The 13993-nt window shown below is 51.6% G+C and overlaps 5 protein-coding genes across 5 annotated transcripts; 4 read left to right on the forward strand and 1 right to left on the reverse strand.

The window, feature by feature from the left end:
• The first annotated feature begins 2672 nt into the window (after positions 1-2672).
• Positions 2673-6279, forward strand: BO79DRAFT_17422 (SMEK family protein). The gene is made up of 9 exons (XM_025679724.1): positions 2673-2981; positions 3119-3215; positions 3303-3384; positions 3454-3503; positions 3581-3907; positions 3958-4758; positions 4824-4991; positions 5055-5488; positions 5546-6279. The coding sequence occupies exons 1-9, from the start codon at positions 2868-2870 to the stop codon at positions 6143-6145; spliced, it is 2673 nt and encodes an 890-aa protein (XP_025539505.1). The 5' UTR covers positions 2673-2867; the 3' UTR covers positions 6146-6279.
• BO79DRAFT_17423 (uncharacterized protein) lies at positions 6280-6890 on the forward strand. Its single transcript, XM_025679727.1, has one exon. It carries the CDS (start codon positions 6414-6416, stop codon positions 6789-6791), a length of 378 nt encoding a protein of 125 aa, XP_025539506.1. The 5' UTR covers positions 6280-6413; the 3' UTR covers positions 6792-6890.
• A 208-nt stretch (positions 6891-7098) lies between these two features.
• Positions 7099-8574, forward strand: BO79DRAFT_209177 (bifunctional triacylglycerol lipase/ester hydrolase). Its single transcript, XM_025682558.1, has 4 exons — positions 7099-7709; positions 7774-7958; positions 8020-8330; positions 8412-8574. Exons 1-4 carry the CDS (start codon positions 7134-7136, stop codon positions 8471-8473), a joined length of 1134 nt encoding a protein of 377 aa, XP_025539507.1. The 5' UTR covers positions 7099-7133; the 3' UTR covers positions 8474-8574.
• BO79DRAFT_173514 (Dcp1 family protein) lies at positions 8561-9748 on the reverse strand. The gene has a single exon (XM_025679689.1). It carries the CDS (start codon positions 9652-9654, stop codon positions 8638-8640), a length of 1017 nt encoding a protein of 338 aa, XP_025539508.1. The 5' UTR covers positions 9655-9748; the 3' UTR covers positions 8561-8637.
• A 403-nt stretch (positions 9749-10151) lies between these two features.
• Positions 10152-13522, forward strand: BO79DRAFT_245543 (phosphatase family protein; the record flags this gene model as incomplete). The annotated part of the gene is made up of 1 exon (XM_025685476.1): positions 10152-13522. Exon 1 carries the CDS (start codon positions 10352-10354, stop codon positions 13520-13522), a length of 3171 nt encoding a protein of 1056 aa, XP_025539509.1. The 5' UTR covers positions 10152-10351.
• Positions 13523-13993: the final 471 nt, after the last annotated feature.

Raw genomic sequence — 13993 nt, forward strand, 5'->3', positions numbered from 1 at the left:
AGTTATCGCCTGGTGAAGGCACGATTTTACTTAAAAGAGGAAAAAGATCAGGTGATTCATGTCCTAAAAGGGAAAGAAGCGGAAGCGGCTTCTAGAAAAGTGCCCGTTCCAGTCAAGTCACACCCCAGTAAGAATGGCAGCTGCTGCGCATCAAAGCTCCCTCGGATGCTGCTGGTTCAGATTTTGGGCCATTCTGGGCAGCCCTCGAGCTTGAAGCAGGCACTAAATCCGCGATGTGGGCTCGAATCAAAGCCAAGTGGAGACCCTCCGACCATTTCGTTCCATTGCAGTTTCAACTTTGACAGCTTGCATTGCGATAGCCTAGTCGTTGTATGCGCATCATCATTGCGAGCGCTAACCATTGGCACAATCATCTTCATGTAGGTATTGACTATTTAGGGCATTTCGTTCGAAAGGAATATATATGAAGGGTATACAATCATGATTCCGATCGAAGTGCAAGGACAGGAGAAGTAATTGCATGGGCAGCCACCAATTGCCTTAACCCCATCTGACGCCACAGAAAAAGCAGCGTTACACATAGCAAGTGTGTAGAAAACCTACAAATAGCGGTCAATCGGTCATGGACTATGATATCTCTCACAATGAAGCATTTGGATACACTTCTTGCATGGCCGATGCATACAAAGTGCTGCAAAACGGATAGAGTATTGTAAGATACGTGCGTTCTATTAGAATTACAGAAGAGCTAGTGGAATGAATGGAGGAAAACCAAGGAGAAGAGAAGCCGTGTAAGAACAAGCATGGTAGCTTTCAAGCAGACCCCTAAGTATTAGCTTTGCGTGAAGTGATAGCAGCACACTCATGCGCACATCTCTTAATGTGTGACGACTCGATGCTTAGCCATCATATAGGATTCTTGAGATAGCAGGAACTAGGGACATACTATCATCGTTATTTACTCCGCTGGATTAGCGAGCCATCATGGATAGCTGTCGCCTGGAAATAGCGGGTACTGCAAAGCAGGTGACGAGCGCGTCGTTGCACAGATCAGGCAGAATTGGAAGTGGTTCGATCGATGCCCAACATGGAGATGCTCGGACGTTTCGTAATGATTGCTTGTTTCCATGAACTCTGACATCGGAGAGGATCTCAAACGGGTTGCTGAGGCTGCCCATGTGGGTTGTGGGAGGAGACGAACAAAAGCATTGTGATGGTTCATGAAACGGTGATGCTCATTAGTTATTGTCCATGCATGGAGATTTTACATAGTTACAATATTAATCGGCGGTGGGACGGGTCCAGGCAAAAAGACAAGAAGACGTGGAGACTGGAGACCGACTGGGCCAGACTTTGTTTGGTTCGGGAGGAAAAGGATTATAATTAGAAACTCCAAACTCCGAAGGCCGGGGGAGGTATGACAACGATGGCTACTGAGGGTTATCACCTGAGAGTTGAGACCCTCGGTGTATAGGCTGATTTGTATCTACACTGTGTACAGTAATTGTGTCTATGATTTAACTTATTTTTATTATAAGTCTTTGTAGGGTACAAAATTGTCAGACAAAGTGGACCTGACATTTAACAACCCCTGAAACATTCTGAGATTTGTTAAGCTTTCTGGAATCCAACCAACTTTACCTGACATATAGAAAGGCTATTTAAAATCCTCTAGAAATATAACAGTAGTAGTATAGTACGTAGTAGATACTCTCCAGATATGTATACGGCGGGAGCACGTCATTTGTAACCAGTTGACCCCCCCCCTGGTTGACGCTGGTTCCCTTCGGTCGCTTCCCTGCAGATCCCCGTCTCGCGCGTCTTCGGCTCGTCTCCTTTCTTCAGGACATCTTTAACTACTATAAACTACAAGTTAGTAGTAGTGGCTGTGACTAACTATCATGAACAACTTTTGAATAGCATGATCGCATTTCTTTGCCGAGTCACATCAGCTCGAGACGCCTAGCTCTCTAGCTTGTTCGCAAGAAGATCGTTCCAAGTCCGATTCCTCCGAAAGCGCTGCTGGCTGGTGTCCCCAGCGTCCAAAGCAAGCAACCAAATCCTTTCTCCCAGTGGCTTCCTAATCTCCGGTCGCGTGTGCTGGGTGAATCTCGTAGCGCGTCGGCACCAAACGCAAAGAACGGATAAGAGACAGAAAAAGTGCCAAAAAAGATAGAATAGAGACAACAGCGCCAACCACAGCCGAGGCCGTCAGGTGGTCCCGACCCCAAAGTTCAGGATCATCATCCATCATTCTCATCCGCAAAAGCAGCGCCAGAGCAGAGCAGAAGCAAGAGCAAAAGCAGCCAAAAAGCACAACCTTCATCTGTCCATCCATCCATTGTGCTTTCCCTCGCACACCCAACATCACCCGAACTTATTATTATTATTATTATTATTATTGTTATTTCCCTTGCCCCATCCATTCTCAGTTCACTTTCCCCATTCTTTTCCATCCTTTCCAACCTCTTTTCCCCCCCCTCCTAAGTAGGGCCTCTTCGTCATCTTTGACTTAAGCTCTTCGCAAGTCTTTTACATCATTCTTCCCCTTCCCTCCGACCAAACTTCCGAACTTTCAAACTTCCAAACAACAACCCGCGGCGCCCCCCCCCTCTACCTCCACCCTTCCCTTCATTCTTCTTCTTCTTCTTCTTCCCTTCTTCTATTCCTTTTTTTAATTTTAACCCTTTGCCTTTGTTCCCCACTTTCCTTCCCTTTCCGCCCCCGAAACCAAACCAAACCAACCTAACCTTTTCCCCCCCCTCCTCCTCCTCCCTCGTCCAATCTGGACCAAGCCGCGGTCCGTCTTATCATTCCGCCTTCTCGGGGCTCTCCTCGCGCCGGTGCACACTCGTTCCTGAGTTGTCCCGGAGTGACGAGACGCCACCTCGCCATTCTGCCGGACCATGGCGTTGGAGGTGCAACCACCCAGCGATCGCAAGCGGGTGAAAGTTTACGAACTCAAAGATAATGACTGGTTTGATCGCGGGACGGGTTTTTGTACAGGGCAGATCCTCGATGTGAGTCCCGGTCGCCGCCCATGTGTCTGGCCGCAGCGCGATCTCCGTCGCCCGCTCCTCGGGCGCAAACATTGCGGCTCTCAAGCGCGTGCCTCAATTCACCTGGCTGTCGCTAACACTCCCCTCTCTGTTCCCAGGATGAACCGCGGATATTCGTCGAGTCGGAGGATGAGCCTAATCGTGTGCTCCTGGAGACCAAGATCTCCAAGGATGACGGCTATCAGAAACAACAAGGTCCGCTGCCCCTTACGCCTTTGGCCGCATCGCACGCAGCGAGCGAGATCGCAGAATGCGAGCTGACATTTCCGCGACGTGATCTAGAAACGTTAATAGTATGGACCGAGCCAAATGGGACGGACATGGCGCTGAGTTTCCAGGAAGCGGAAGGGTGCGCTGTGATCTGGTAAGGCTTGCACATGCCATCCAGGAGCTTTGCGGCAATGAATCCAATCCATCGCTGACGGCGATATAGGAATTTTGTGACTAGCGTACAGCAGCATCTATTGAACTTGGCACCAGGAGGTTCGTCTTTGCCTATTGCTCGCTTACAACGCTTTTCCGGTTGTCATTGCTGACCAATTTCACGTCTGGTGCTCCAGAAGATGCTCTGTCAGACGAGATAGAAAGCTACCAGTCGATCATGCTGCCTCCACCCGAACTCGGAAACCTGCCTGAGATTGATCATGTTATGAGGGCCGCTAGCATTACCCAGGCCGGACGTGATGCGCTATCGAAATTCGTCATCCGAGAAGAGTACATCCCCAAGCTTATCCCGTTAGTCACGATGGCCGAGGATCTCGAAAGTCTCTCCGATCTACATCGCCTGTGCAATATTATGAAGTCGCTCATCCTTCTCAACGACAACACCATCATCGAGACAGTAGTTACAGATCCTATCATCCTTGGCGTGGTGGGAGCATTGGAATGTGCGTATACTGGTGTCCTCCGGACTGACCGTGTTGCTGACGGATTTCAGACGACCCCGAGTTTCCACACCACAAAGCGAACCACCGGCAATACCTTGCAGACAAGTCGCGCTACAAGGAAGTTGTACCTATCAAGGATCCCTTAATTCGCCGCAAGATCAGCTACACATGGCGCTTGCAGTATCTCAAGGATGTGGTCTTGGCTCGCATTCTAGATGACCCGACTTTCTCGGTTCTCAATTCCTTGATCTTCTTCAATCAGGTCGAGATCGTCAACCACATTCAGGCAAATGGACCCTTTTTGAAGGAATTATTTTCGGTCTTCGACCCAAGAAGCGCGGACACCAAACGCAAGGAGGACGCAGTCCAGTTTCTCCACCAATGCGCTGTCATCGCAAAGAATTTGCAGGCGCCGGCGCGTGCCAATCTCTTTGCGAACTTTATCAACCATGGCCTGTTTGCCGTCATTGCTTTCGCCATCAAACACCCCAAACCGGCTCTGCGTACGACTGGAATTGATATTCTAGTGGCACTTCTTGACCACGACCCCGTAATGATGCGTGGCTATATGCTGAAAGCTGTCAACGAGAAGAAGACACCCTTGACCGACACGTTGATTGATTTGCTGCATACCGAGAACGACTTGGGGGTCAAGAACCAACTCGCAGATGCCGTCAAAGTTCTACTGGATCCCCAGATTCCTTTGCAAGATACCATGGGCCGGGCGGGGCCTGAGAATTACAACAAACCGCGTCCGAATATCCTCTCTGATGCCTTTGTTCAGAACCATTTCGATGAATCCGCGAGGCGGTTATTCTGGCCGCTGAAACGACTCGAACATGATGACCACCGTATGTTTTCACAGAAAATTCATCCAGGTATCTGACGATGACTAACTGCCTTGTGACCTCTTTAGTTCGGAACTTAAGCTTCCAGGATGTGGCGCTGTATTCCCATCTTGTTGATATCTTAACGTTCTTTGTCCGCCAACACCTATACCGGAGTCGGAATGTCATTCAAAACGAATCCCTTGCCCCTCGAATCGCTCAATTACTCACGGTACCCCACAAGCACCTTAAGCTGAGTAAGTTGTCCCTGTAACCAGATCATCAGCATGGGAAATATTCTAATAGTGCTGTGTTCTCAGCTGCGTTGAGATTTTTCCGTGCTTTGACTAGTCTTCAAGACACGTTCTACCAGGCTCTGATGACCCATAACAACATCTTCGGGCTCATTCTGGACATTGTTTATGAGACTATGCCCCGTGATAACCTCCTGAACTCGGCCTGTCTCGAACTATTCGAAGCGATTCGATGCGAGAACATGAAACCGTTTGTTCTCCACGTAGTGGAGAAGTATGGCGAAAAAATCAGAAACATCACCTACGTGGACACATTCCAGAGCTTGATTCTACGCTACGAGCAAATGCAGGGCTACGGTGCTGAACCGGAGTCGACCCTCATGTCGCATGAGGAGGCGATGCCTTCCCGAAGGATGCAAGCCGGCGGCCAGCGTTGGCAAGGTGTTGGGGAGATGGATGCTGCCGAGGAGGAGTATTTCAACACCTCTGATGATGAAGAGGTAAGGCGCTTGATCCAGCATGGTCTCCTTCCGGAATCGGCTAACCATGGATATCAGTGGCAGCAGGAGAGTAGGCAGACCGCATCAGATGCTGCCCGAATGCAGAATGGCGCTGCGTCGCCCATCGTCAAACCGCTCGTCGATTACCCGGATGATGACGACGAGGACGATGCGATGGACACAAAACCAGAACCCAGCGATGGACAAGCGCCACAGAACCAGGAACAACCGCAGCAAGATGGCCCGGAACATGATGCTGCTGCCGGCTCACCCGCAGACTCGCCGTCCACTCCGGTCTCGACGCCTCAAACGCCACCCGAACGGTTGTCGGAAAAGCGTCGGCGCGAGGAGGAAGACGATGATGAGCTGATGAAGCTCACAGCTGGGCCTAAACGAAGAAGTTCAACCAGCGCCGGCCCCGGCACTGCCGGAATGGTGCGGAGGAAGCGAAGTGTGTCGATTGGCTCGCTTTCCGCCAACGACAAGGGGGCAGCGCTGGGGACCCTCAACAGCAGTGCACCACCGAAGAGAATCGCGATCAACCTTAGCTCGGCTACGATCAAGGCGTCTGACCCAGGCTCGACCGATTCTGGAGCTGACCATGCGAGCAACGAGAAAGAAAATCGAGATGACAACCACAGCGGTGATGGTGGCTAATTGGAATCCGCCTCGTCTTGTTTGATGCCTTGATGGCTCTTGTGTCGAGCAACCGTCTTTTACATGTGCTGCAAGCATCGTTCGCGTTTCGTCAGAGTAACAGGATCTTTCCTTGCTTGTTTTTACGACAGCCTCCTAGATACCAGATGAAGTGATGTGTTTTTCTTTTCCCCTGCCCTTGTGAGCCGGACGTATTCTGTTGTACGATCGATCTCATTGTGCTGTTCCTTCTGCATCCTTGCTATTTTCATCTTTCCTTTTAGATATCATGTATTACGGACTCAGCTCTGCGGCGAGATCTTTTCTGTTCCGATTATACCTTTGCCCATTTATCAGATGGGCACGATGTACATCTACTCGCATTCTCTGCCACCTCTTTTCTTTTTTCTTGTACTGCTCGCTTGTCCGGAGTTTCCGGTGCTGTTGCGGTTCTTCTCACGCATATGATGGGGCGCTTTCAGCCGTACAATCAAGGGCCACCAGGGATCTCGTTTTACATGGACACTGTTATTTCGCGCGTGATAGTGATCAGTTCAGCTTGGCATTCGGGATGATTGATGATTGTGGAATGGCGCGAGCACACCGTTGTCTCCATCGTTTAGCCACATTTGTGGTTCAAGGAGCCCTGGATAGGAGCATAGTCTAGCTGGAGGACACTGAAATGCATTCTCGAGGAAGACCGACTTGCACATACTATGTTGCCGCAGTCTAATCTGACCCGATCTCTTCGATGCAAACAACTGACCTGCCCACTGTAGTTAGCTGAGCACTTGTAGGGTAGCGCTACTGTCCGTGCGTCTGGATGGAACGGCTTCTGGATAGAACGAACGATCGGCATGCGGGTCCCGAATCCACCGGGTGTTTTATCCCGGGAAACTCTCTTTTCTTCCACCCTGGATCGGCCAACTCAATATCTACTTACAACTATTCTCCCCTAATCGTAAGTAACTACAGGGTAGGCTACACCCCCGCATCGTGCAGACAGGCCATGGCCCCTTCAATGCAACCCCACGTCACCCCCGACAGCTTCTTCCACACAACCTCGCCGCCACGACCAACCCTACCTACCAATCCACCCCCAGCCCCAATTATAGTCTATTTTATATCCGGAAACCCAGGTCTCATCTCCTACTACTACCCCTTCTTCACCTTCCTATCCGACAAACTCCAATCCCTCAGCAGCAGCAGCGAAGAGAAGAAAGACCACCATCAATTCTACATCCACGGCCACAGCCTAGCAGGCTTCGAAGTCCAGTCTCAGTCTCCCCTTCCCACGCATTACCACAATGTGGAAGACCAGATCCAGTTCATCCAGCACAAGCTCGACTCCTTCGTGCAAGCCACTACTGCGCAATCATCTACTTCTAGGCGGCCCCGGGTCATTATCATGGGCCATTCCGTGGGCACCTACATCGCCATGGAAGTGATCCGGCGCCATCGCGAGCGCCAATCGTCTGCCCACTCCAATACCACTTCTACTACTGACTTCGACATCATCGGTGGCGTGATGCTCTTCCCGACTGTCATGGATATTGCCAGTTCGCCCTCGGGGAAGAAGTTGACTGTACATCATCTCCTCCCATATCACAACCCTCACCTTGATAAATCAATACTTACCAACTATATAGACCCTCTTATCCCTCATCCCCCACCTCGCACTAATCGTCTCCATCTTCGCCCGCATCCTCACTACCCTTCTACCAGACTTCGCCCTCCGTGCACTTATCAAGCTATTCATGGCTGATCCGCCATCCCAGGCTGTTGATACTACCTGCGCTTTTTTGAAGAGTAGGAGAGGCGTGAGGCAGGCTTTGTATGTCACCCTTCCCCCTTTTCCCCCTTTGAGAAAGAAAATTAACGCATAAATGAAAAAGACACATGGCCGCTGATGAAATGCGCACCATCACGACGGATAAATGGAGTGATGATGTTTGGGGGATAGCTTCCTCTTCCTCCTCTTCCTCCTCTTCCTCCTCCGGAGGAAATGCAGACGACAAGGTGACAGCTTCTCGGATGTTCTTCTACTTTGGACGGAATGATCACTGGGTTGCGGAGAAGACGAGGGAGGAGATTATCCAGGCTAAGGCTACGGCTAAGAGTAGTAGTATGGTGGGCAGGGGGAAGGGAGGGACGGGTCCAACTATGGTGGTTTGTGAGGATGGGTTGCCGCATGCGTTTTGTTTACGTGAGTACTATACTTTTTAACTAACATTTTTTTCTGCTGTTGGGGTTCGGGGTTGCTAATATGGTGAATGCGTGTGTATAGGTCATAGTGAAGTTACGGCGGGGAAGGTTGCGGGGATGGTTATGGATATTGTTGATGGTTGATTAAGGTAGATCTTGGTCTGTTGTTGATGGGGAGATAGTGTGAATATCTAGAGGGTTTGTGGGATATGTATATTGTTATCATACTGTCAAGGATAGAATTATGGGTATCTAACGTGTCTAACATCTGGAAGGCGAAACAAAAGACAACGGCAAGTAGCGTCGCGCTATTGACCCCCCTGATACGCTAGTCCAGCCCTCCGGAACAAATCTCCAAGAACATCCTGCTGCGGAGGATTCGGATTTGCGCCTACGCCAGGCATCGCCGCAGCCGGCGGGTGCTGCTGCTGCTGCTGCTGCCACTCGTTCGGCGCAAACTGATGTGCACGGACACTCCATTCATCATCCTGTGTCCGTTGTTGTCCAAAGAGATCCTTGAGCGAGATCTGTCGACCCATCGGTACACTTGACTGCACCTCTTCCAGCGGAGGGGCGGTCGCCGACGCCACAGCAGCAGCGACATGCAGACCGTTCTGCTGCGCGGCTTCGAATCGCTCGCGCGCGAGCTTCATACTCTGTCCGGCGTGAGTTGCGCATTCACAAATCATCTGGGCGTTGATGGTACGCGTCTCGGCGGTTGAGTTAGGCGGAGGCTCCGAGTAGATCCAGAGACCGTAGATGCGGACATTGGTGCCGTTGTTAGCACCCGGCTTGGTGGATCCGTTCGCGCCATTGATACCATTGCTGTTGTTGGCTCCTACTCCTTCCGTCTCTGGGCTGTAGTCCGATTTCAGGATGATGTAGTCTTCGGTGATTTCGACGTTCTCGCCGTCAGTGAGGAGGAGATCGAAGTTGTTCAGACCTCGTCGGTTGAGCACAAAGACACTGTACCGCTCCTCGCCTAGGGGGCCTTGAGTGAGTTGGCAGACGAATAAGGAGCCTTCAATGCCGTTCTTTTCCCATTGTCGGGAGCTGGGGCTGAAGATGTAGACGACGGCGTATTGGGCGAGAGAGAGAATATTGGTGATGGAGGGGTTATGGCGGCGCAGGACGGAGAGGTTGAGCTCCTCGTTGGAGCGGAGCGGAGGAGGCATAGACGGTTCTTGGGGATCTTGAAGTTGCTGGGTATCAGAGAGGTAGTTGTGGAAGTCGGAGTCGTAGTCGGAGGGTTGGGCGATGCCTTGGCTGGGATGACGACGGTGGTTGTGATTGTTGTTTGGACGGCGGGGCTTGCGGCCTGTCATTATGCAGGATGCCTAAACTCTGGGAGATGAAAAGAGGAGAGGATAGGGGAGAAATAGGTGTGAGACTGAGGGAGATGGAGAGGACGGGGAAGAGGGGAAGCTGGAGCTATAGCAAGCTGAAGAGGGAGAGAGAGAAGTTGCAGGATAACGTCGAAGCAAAGCTGGTGCTCTGTTCGGGAAGCGGTCGGGACCCCCGCGCGGTCTGGACTCGCCGTGCCAAACGACTGGAACTGTCCTCATCATCACCTCCATCACCACTTCCTCTGCTACTATACCTTCTCCTAACCATTCCAATTGACCGGTCGGCTCCTCTTGTACATGTCCGCGGCGGATTTGCGATCGGTCGCCCTGCGCTTAGCCTCATCAATCCCGGCGTCATAGTATCCTCCGTCGGGACCCTTGCGTGCATCATCACCTCCCTCCGTTACATCCGATCGGCTTCTGGGATAGCAGAACCTCTACTACCTTCAGTACCTCCAACTCGTCCATTACGATAGTCCCAGCAAGGCAGATCATCAACTGCGCGAAAGAAAATCCTCTCCTACCCTCTGCACCGTGTGACTGCCCCTCCAGGTGAATTCTTAGCCGCCGGTCCTCCTACCCCATAAGTCTAGACGCACTTAGGGATATATCTATATAACGTCGAGATAACTTTTCTGGGTCTTCTCGGCGTGCTACAGTCGGCGACTTCCCCAATATGGCTTCGGGCTCAGCGCAGCCCGCACCGCAGCCTTCGTCCTCGAGCGATTCCTCCAGTAGCAACGACCCCTCTCCGGACCCGTCGGTCGATCCCTCTTCGCTCCCGCAGGCTGTAAAGGCAAGGAAGGCTGAATATACCCATCAACAGACGATTCGTGTGAAAGTAGGCACCTGGAATGTCGCTGCCATTCCGGGCACCGAGAACGACATTGGGAAGTGGTTCATACAGCGGGAAGGCGTATGCGAGCAAATATCCGGACTTCGGGTCTCTGACTCGCAAGAGCAAGCTAGTGTGAGGAATAATGAGCCTGGGAATGGTGGAAGCCTAGCCGAGTTTGCGCCGGACAAGATCGGCCTTTACGTTCTGGGGTTACAGGAGATCGTGGATGTCTCGTCGCCTGCGGAGGCCTTGAGACCCTTTGTTGACCCAGCACCGTCGAACCGGTGGAAAGCAGCGGTCCAGAAAGCACTGCCAGAAGGCTATAAGCTTGTTGCGGAGACTCAGCTGGTGGGCCTGCTTCAATTGGTATATGCGGCACCTTTTCTCGCCGATCAAGTGTCGTTCGTTAGCTGCACCAGTGTGGGCACGGGCCTGTTGGGATATATGGGCAACAAAGGTGCTGTTACAACTCGATTAATGTTGGGAGAAACGACATGCGTGGTCTTCGTGAACTGTCACTTGGCGGCTGGATCCGACAAGAATAGTCTGGAACGACGGAATTGGGATGCCTCACAAATTGTCGGTCGGACGAAGTTTGAGCCCATCGACCCAAATGTAGCGCTTCGAGAAGAACCCGTCGAGAGCATAGGGAAGGAGGACTATGCATTTTGGTTTGGAGATCTCAACTATCGCCTGGAGGATATCCCAGGTGGTGACGTGCGACAAGTCCTAGCCCGGCATACAGCAAATGACTACGATGATAGACATCAATCCCAGACTGGACCGAAGGACAGCACTACATCGCTGGAGGGCACGGATGAAGCGCAGAAGCAGGACACAGACAGCCCCCTCCCAGCTGTTTCGGACGAGGATGTGGATCCTCACACCGACCCAGCGTCTCTGCAAACCACCATATCGTCACTACTGCCCCATGACCAGCTTCGAATGCAGCAGGATAAGCGAAAAGCTTTCCATGATGGTTGGCGGGAGGGCCCGATCACTTTCCTACCCACGTACAAGTATGACGTGGGAAGTGTTGCTAGGTTTGACACAAGCGAGAAAAACCGAGGTCCCAGTTGGTGTGATCGGATACTGTATCGGACTCGCCAGGACAGGATGCGATACGAAAGACTGGCCAAAGAAGCTGCGGAAGCCAGAAAACGCGACGAAGAAATGAAAGCCCGGGGCTTGGATAAGGCAGTGGCGGACGATAGCGTCTTGTTTGATTATGACCCCGACGTCGACGGAGCGGACAGTGTGGAGGAATACGATCCAGATAAAGATTCCAACGGTGACGCCTCATTAGATCTGGACGACGATGCGGATAACTCACTGCAGCTTGAGTACTATGTATCGCATCAAGGCATCCTCTCCTCTGATCATAAGCCCTTAGCCGCAGCATTTACGTTGACATACGACTCGGTGGACCCGCAGTTGAAAGCCAAGGTACACCAGGAGGTGGTTCGGGAGCTGGATAAGGCGGAAAACGAATCTCGGCCTGGACTCACTGTTGTGGTGGACCACCACGGTAGTCAACCTACAAGTGAAGACCCCAATGCCGTGAACTTTGGTGACGTCCCTTTCGATGTGCCTGTCACCCGTACACTGACGGTCGCAAACACCAGCGGCGTGCCAGCAACTTTCAGCCTAGAAAAGCCGGAGCAAGATGTCTCCAACCACACGCCATCCTGGCTGGACTACCGTATCGACCAACCACATCACTCCGACTCGGAGTCCGGCTCAAACCAGAAACCGCCGTCTCATGAGTGTACCCTGCATCCCGGGGAGATTGCCAACATTGAGGTCACAGCATGCGTTCGAGACATCGAACTGACTCGTTTACTGAACAGCGGGAAACTGAGTCTAGAGGAAATCCTCGTCCTTCGGGTTGCGCAGGGCCGAGATCACTTCATCTCCGCTCACGGCAAATGGCTGCCCACCTGTTTTGGCCGCTCACTACAGGAGCTAACCGTCATGCCTGAATCAGGTGCACGCAGCCTAGTCCCAGCCAAGGCACCCCAAGACCAGAAAGACACCCCGGGCGTCCCTTTGTCGGCTCCTCGGGAACTGTTTCGTTTGACGGAGGCCATATCCGAGATATCAGAACGTGCCATTGCCGAGTGGAGCATGACCAGGAGTGAGGCAGAAGAAGATACGCCACCATGGATGAGAGAGACCTCTGGGTTCGGATGGCCCTTTGAGCCCGAGTCCTGGACTCTCCGCGATCAAGATGAACGATCCCATCTATTATCGCGTGCTCGCGAAGCACTCGACACCAACAAGGACTTCAACTCCGTTTTTGCCCCAGAGGTAACTTCACTCCAACGTCTCGAAATCCTCAGCGAAACACTTCTCGCATTCCTCGGATCCCTGAAGGACGGTATTGTCACCGCCGCCGTCTGGCAAGACCTCGACCAACAACTCCTCATTCGCGAAAAGACCAAACAACCCCCCTTATCCTGGGAAGACTCGCAGGCCTGGGTCCTCGAAAGCCTCGCCTTCTCCCCAGTTCACAGCGTCTCCTTCACCTTCGTCACATTCATGTTAGCCCGCATTGCCAACGAAGTCGCCCCTGCATCCTCCATCCCCAACAACACCAACACCCGCGGCCCCACGCCCAACCTTCTAATCTCATCGTCTGGCAACGAACCCCAACCAAACACAACCACCCAGAAGAACCCACCAGAAGATACACCACAGCCCGGTCCTGCCCCCGCCGCCTTCATCCGCCGTAAAACACGCACCTTCACCTCATCCATCTCAAGCATCGCAACCGAACAACCCTCACTCAATCCCTCTACCCCCAGTCCAATGGCCATTCGTCGTCAAGCCGTGGAAACCGCTCTGGCATCCATATTCTCATCCGTCCTCATATCATCGGATATTACTGTGCCCGCAAAGGAGAAAGATCGGCGTGCGCTAGAGGAAAGGAAACGGGGGATCGTTGAGCCGTTTTTGAAGACGATTGGGGTTGATAATAAGGGGCCTTCCGGGGGTGGTGTTTCCTAAGAAGAAAGGAGAGGAGAGGAGAGGAGAGGAAAGATGATAGGATTATAGTGGATGGTTAGTTGTTTTGTGTGTTACCACTCGTTATTATATATATATGTAGGTGTGTATATGTATATGTATAGAATTTTCCGCTTCGTATCGGACTTTTGCTTCGGGATGGATTAGTTTGTTTGTTTATACTAGTTAGTAACGGTAGTTGTGTTGAATGGTTATATTCTACTGTCACATTGGCAGGTGGTAGTAGTTGGGATAGAGCTACGCAGATCCTAGCTGATGTCATTAGTACGTAGTATATAGTATCGGACTAAGTAGACGTAGTCGAAGGATTTGGAGACAATTGAGCTTAAAACAGCGCACAATTTGCCATTGACTGTCTACAAGCCATCTCGGTCTACTATTATAAATCCAATTCAACAAACCGTTCTCATCTTCGAATAGACGTAGTTAAGACTTATAGTTCCAAAGAGGGTA

The sequence above is a fragment of the Aspergillus costaricaensis genome, assembly GCF_003184835.1.
Source record: "Aspergillus costaricaensis CBS 115574 unplaced genomic scaffold BO79scaffold_16, whole genome shotgun sequence".
Classification (NCBI taxonomy): domain Eukaryota; kingdom Fungi; phylum Ascomycota; class Eurotiomycetes; order Eurotiales; family Aspergillaceae; genus Aspergillus; species Aspergillus costaricensis.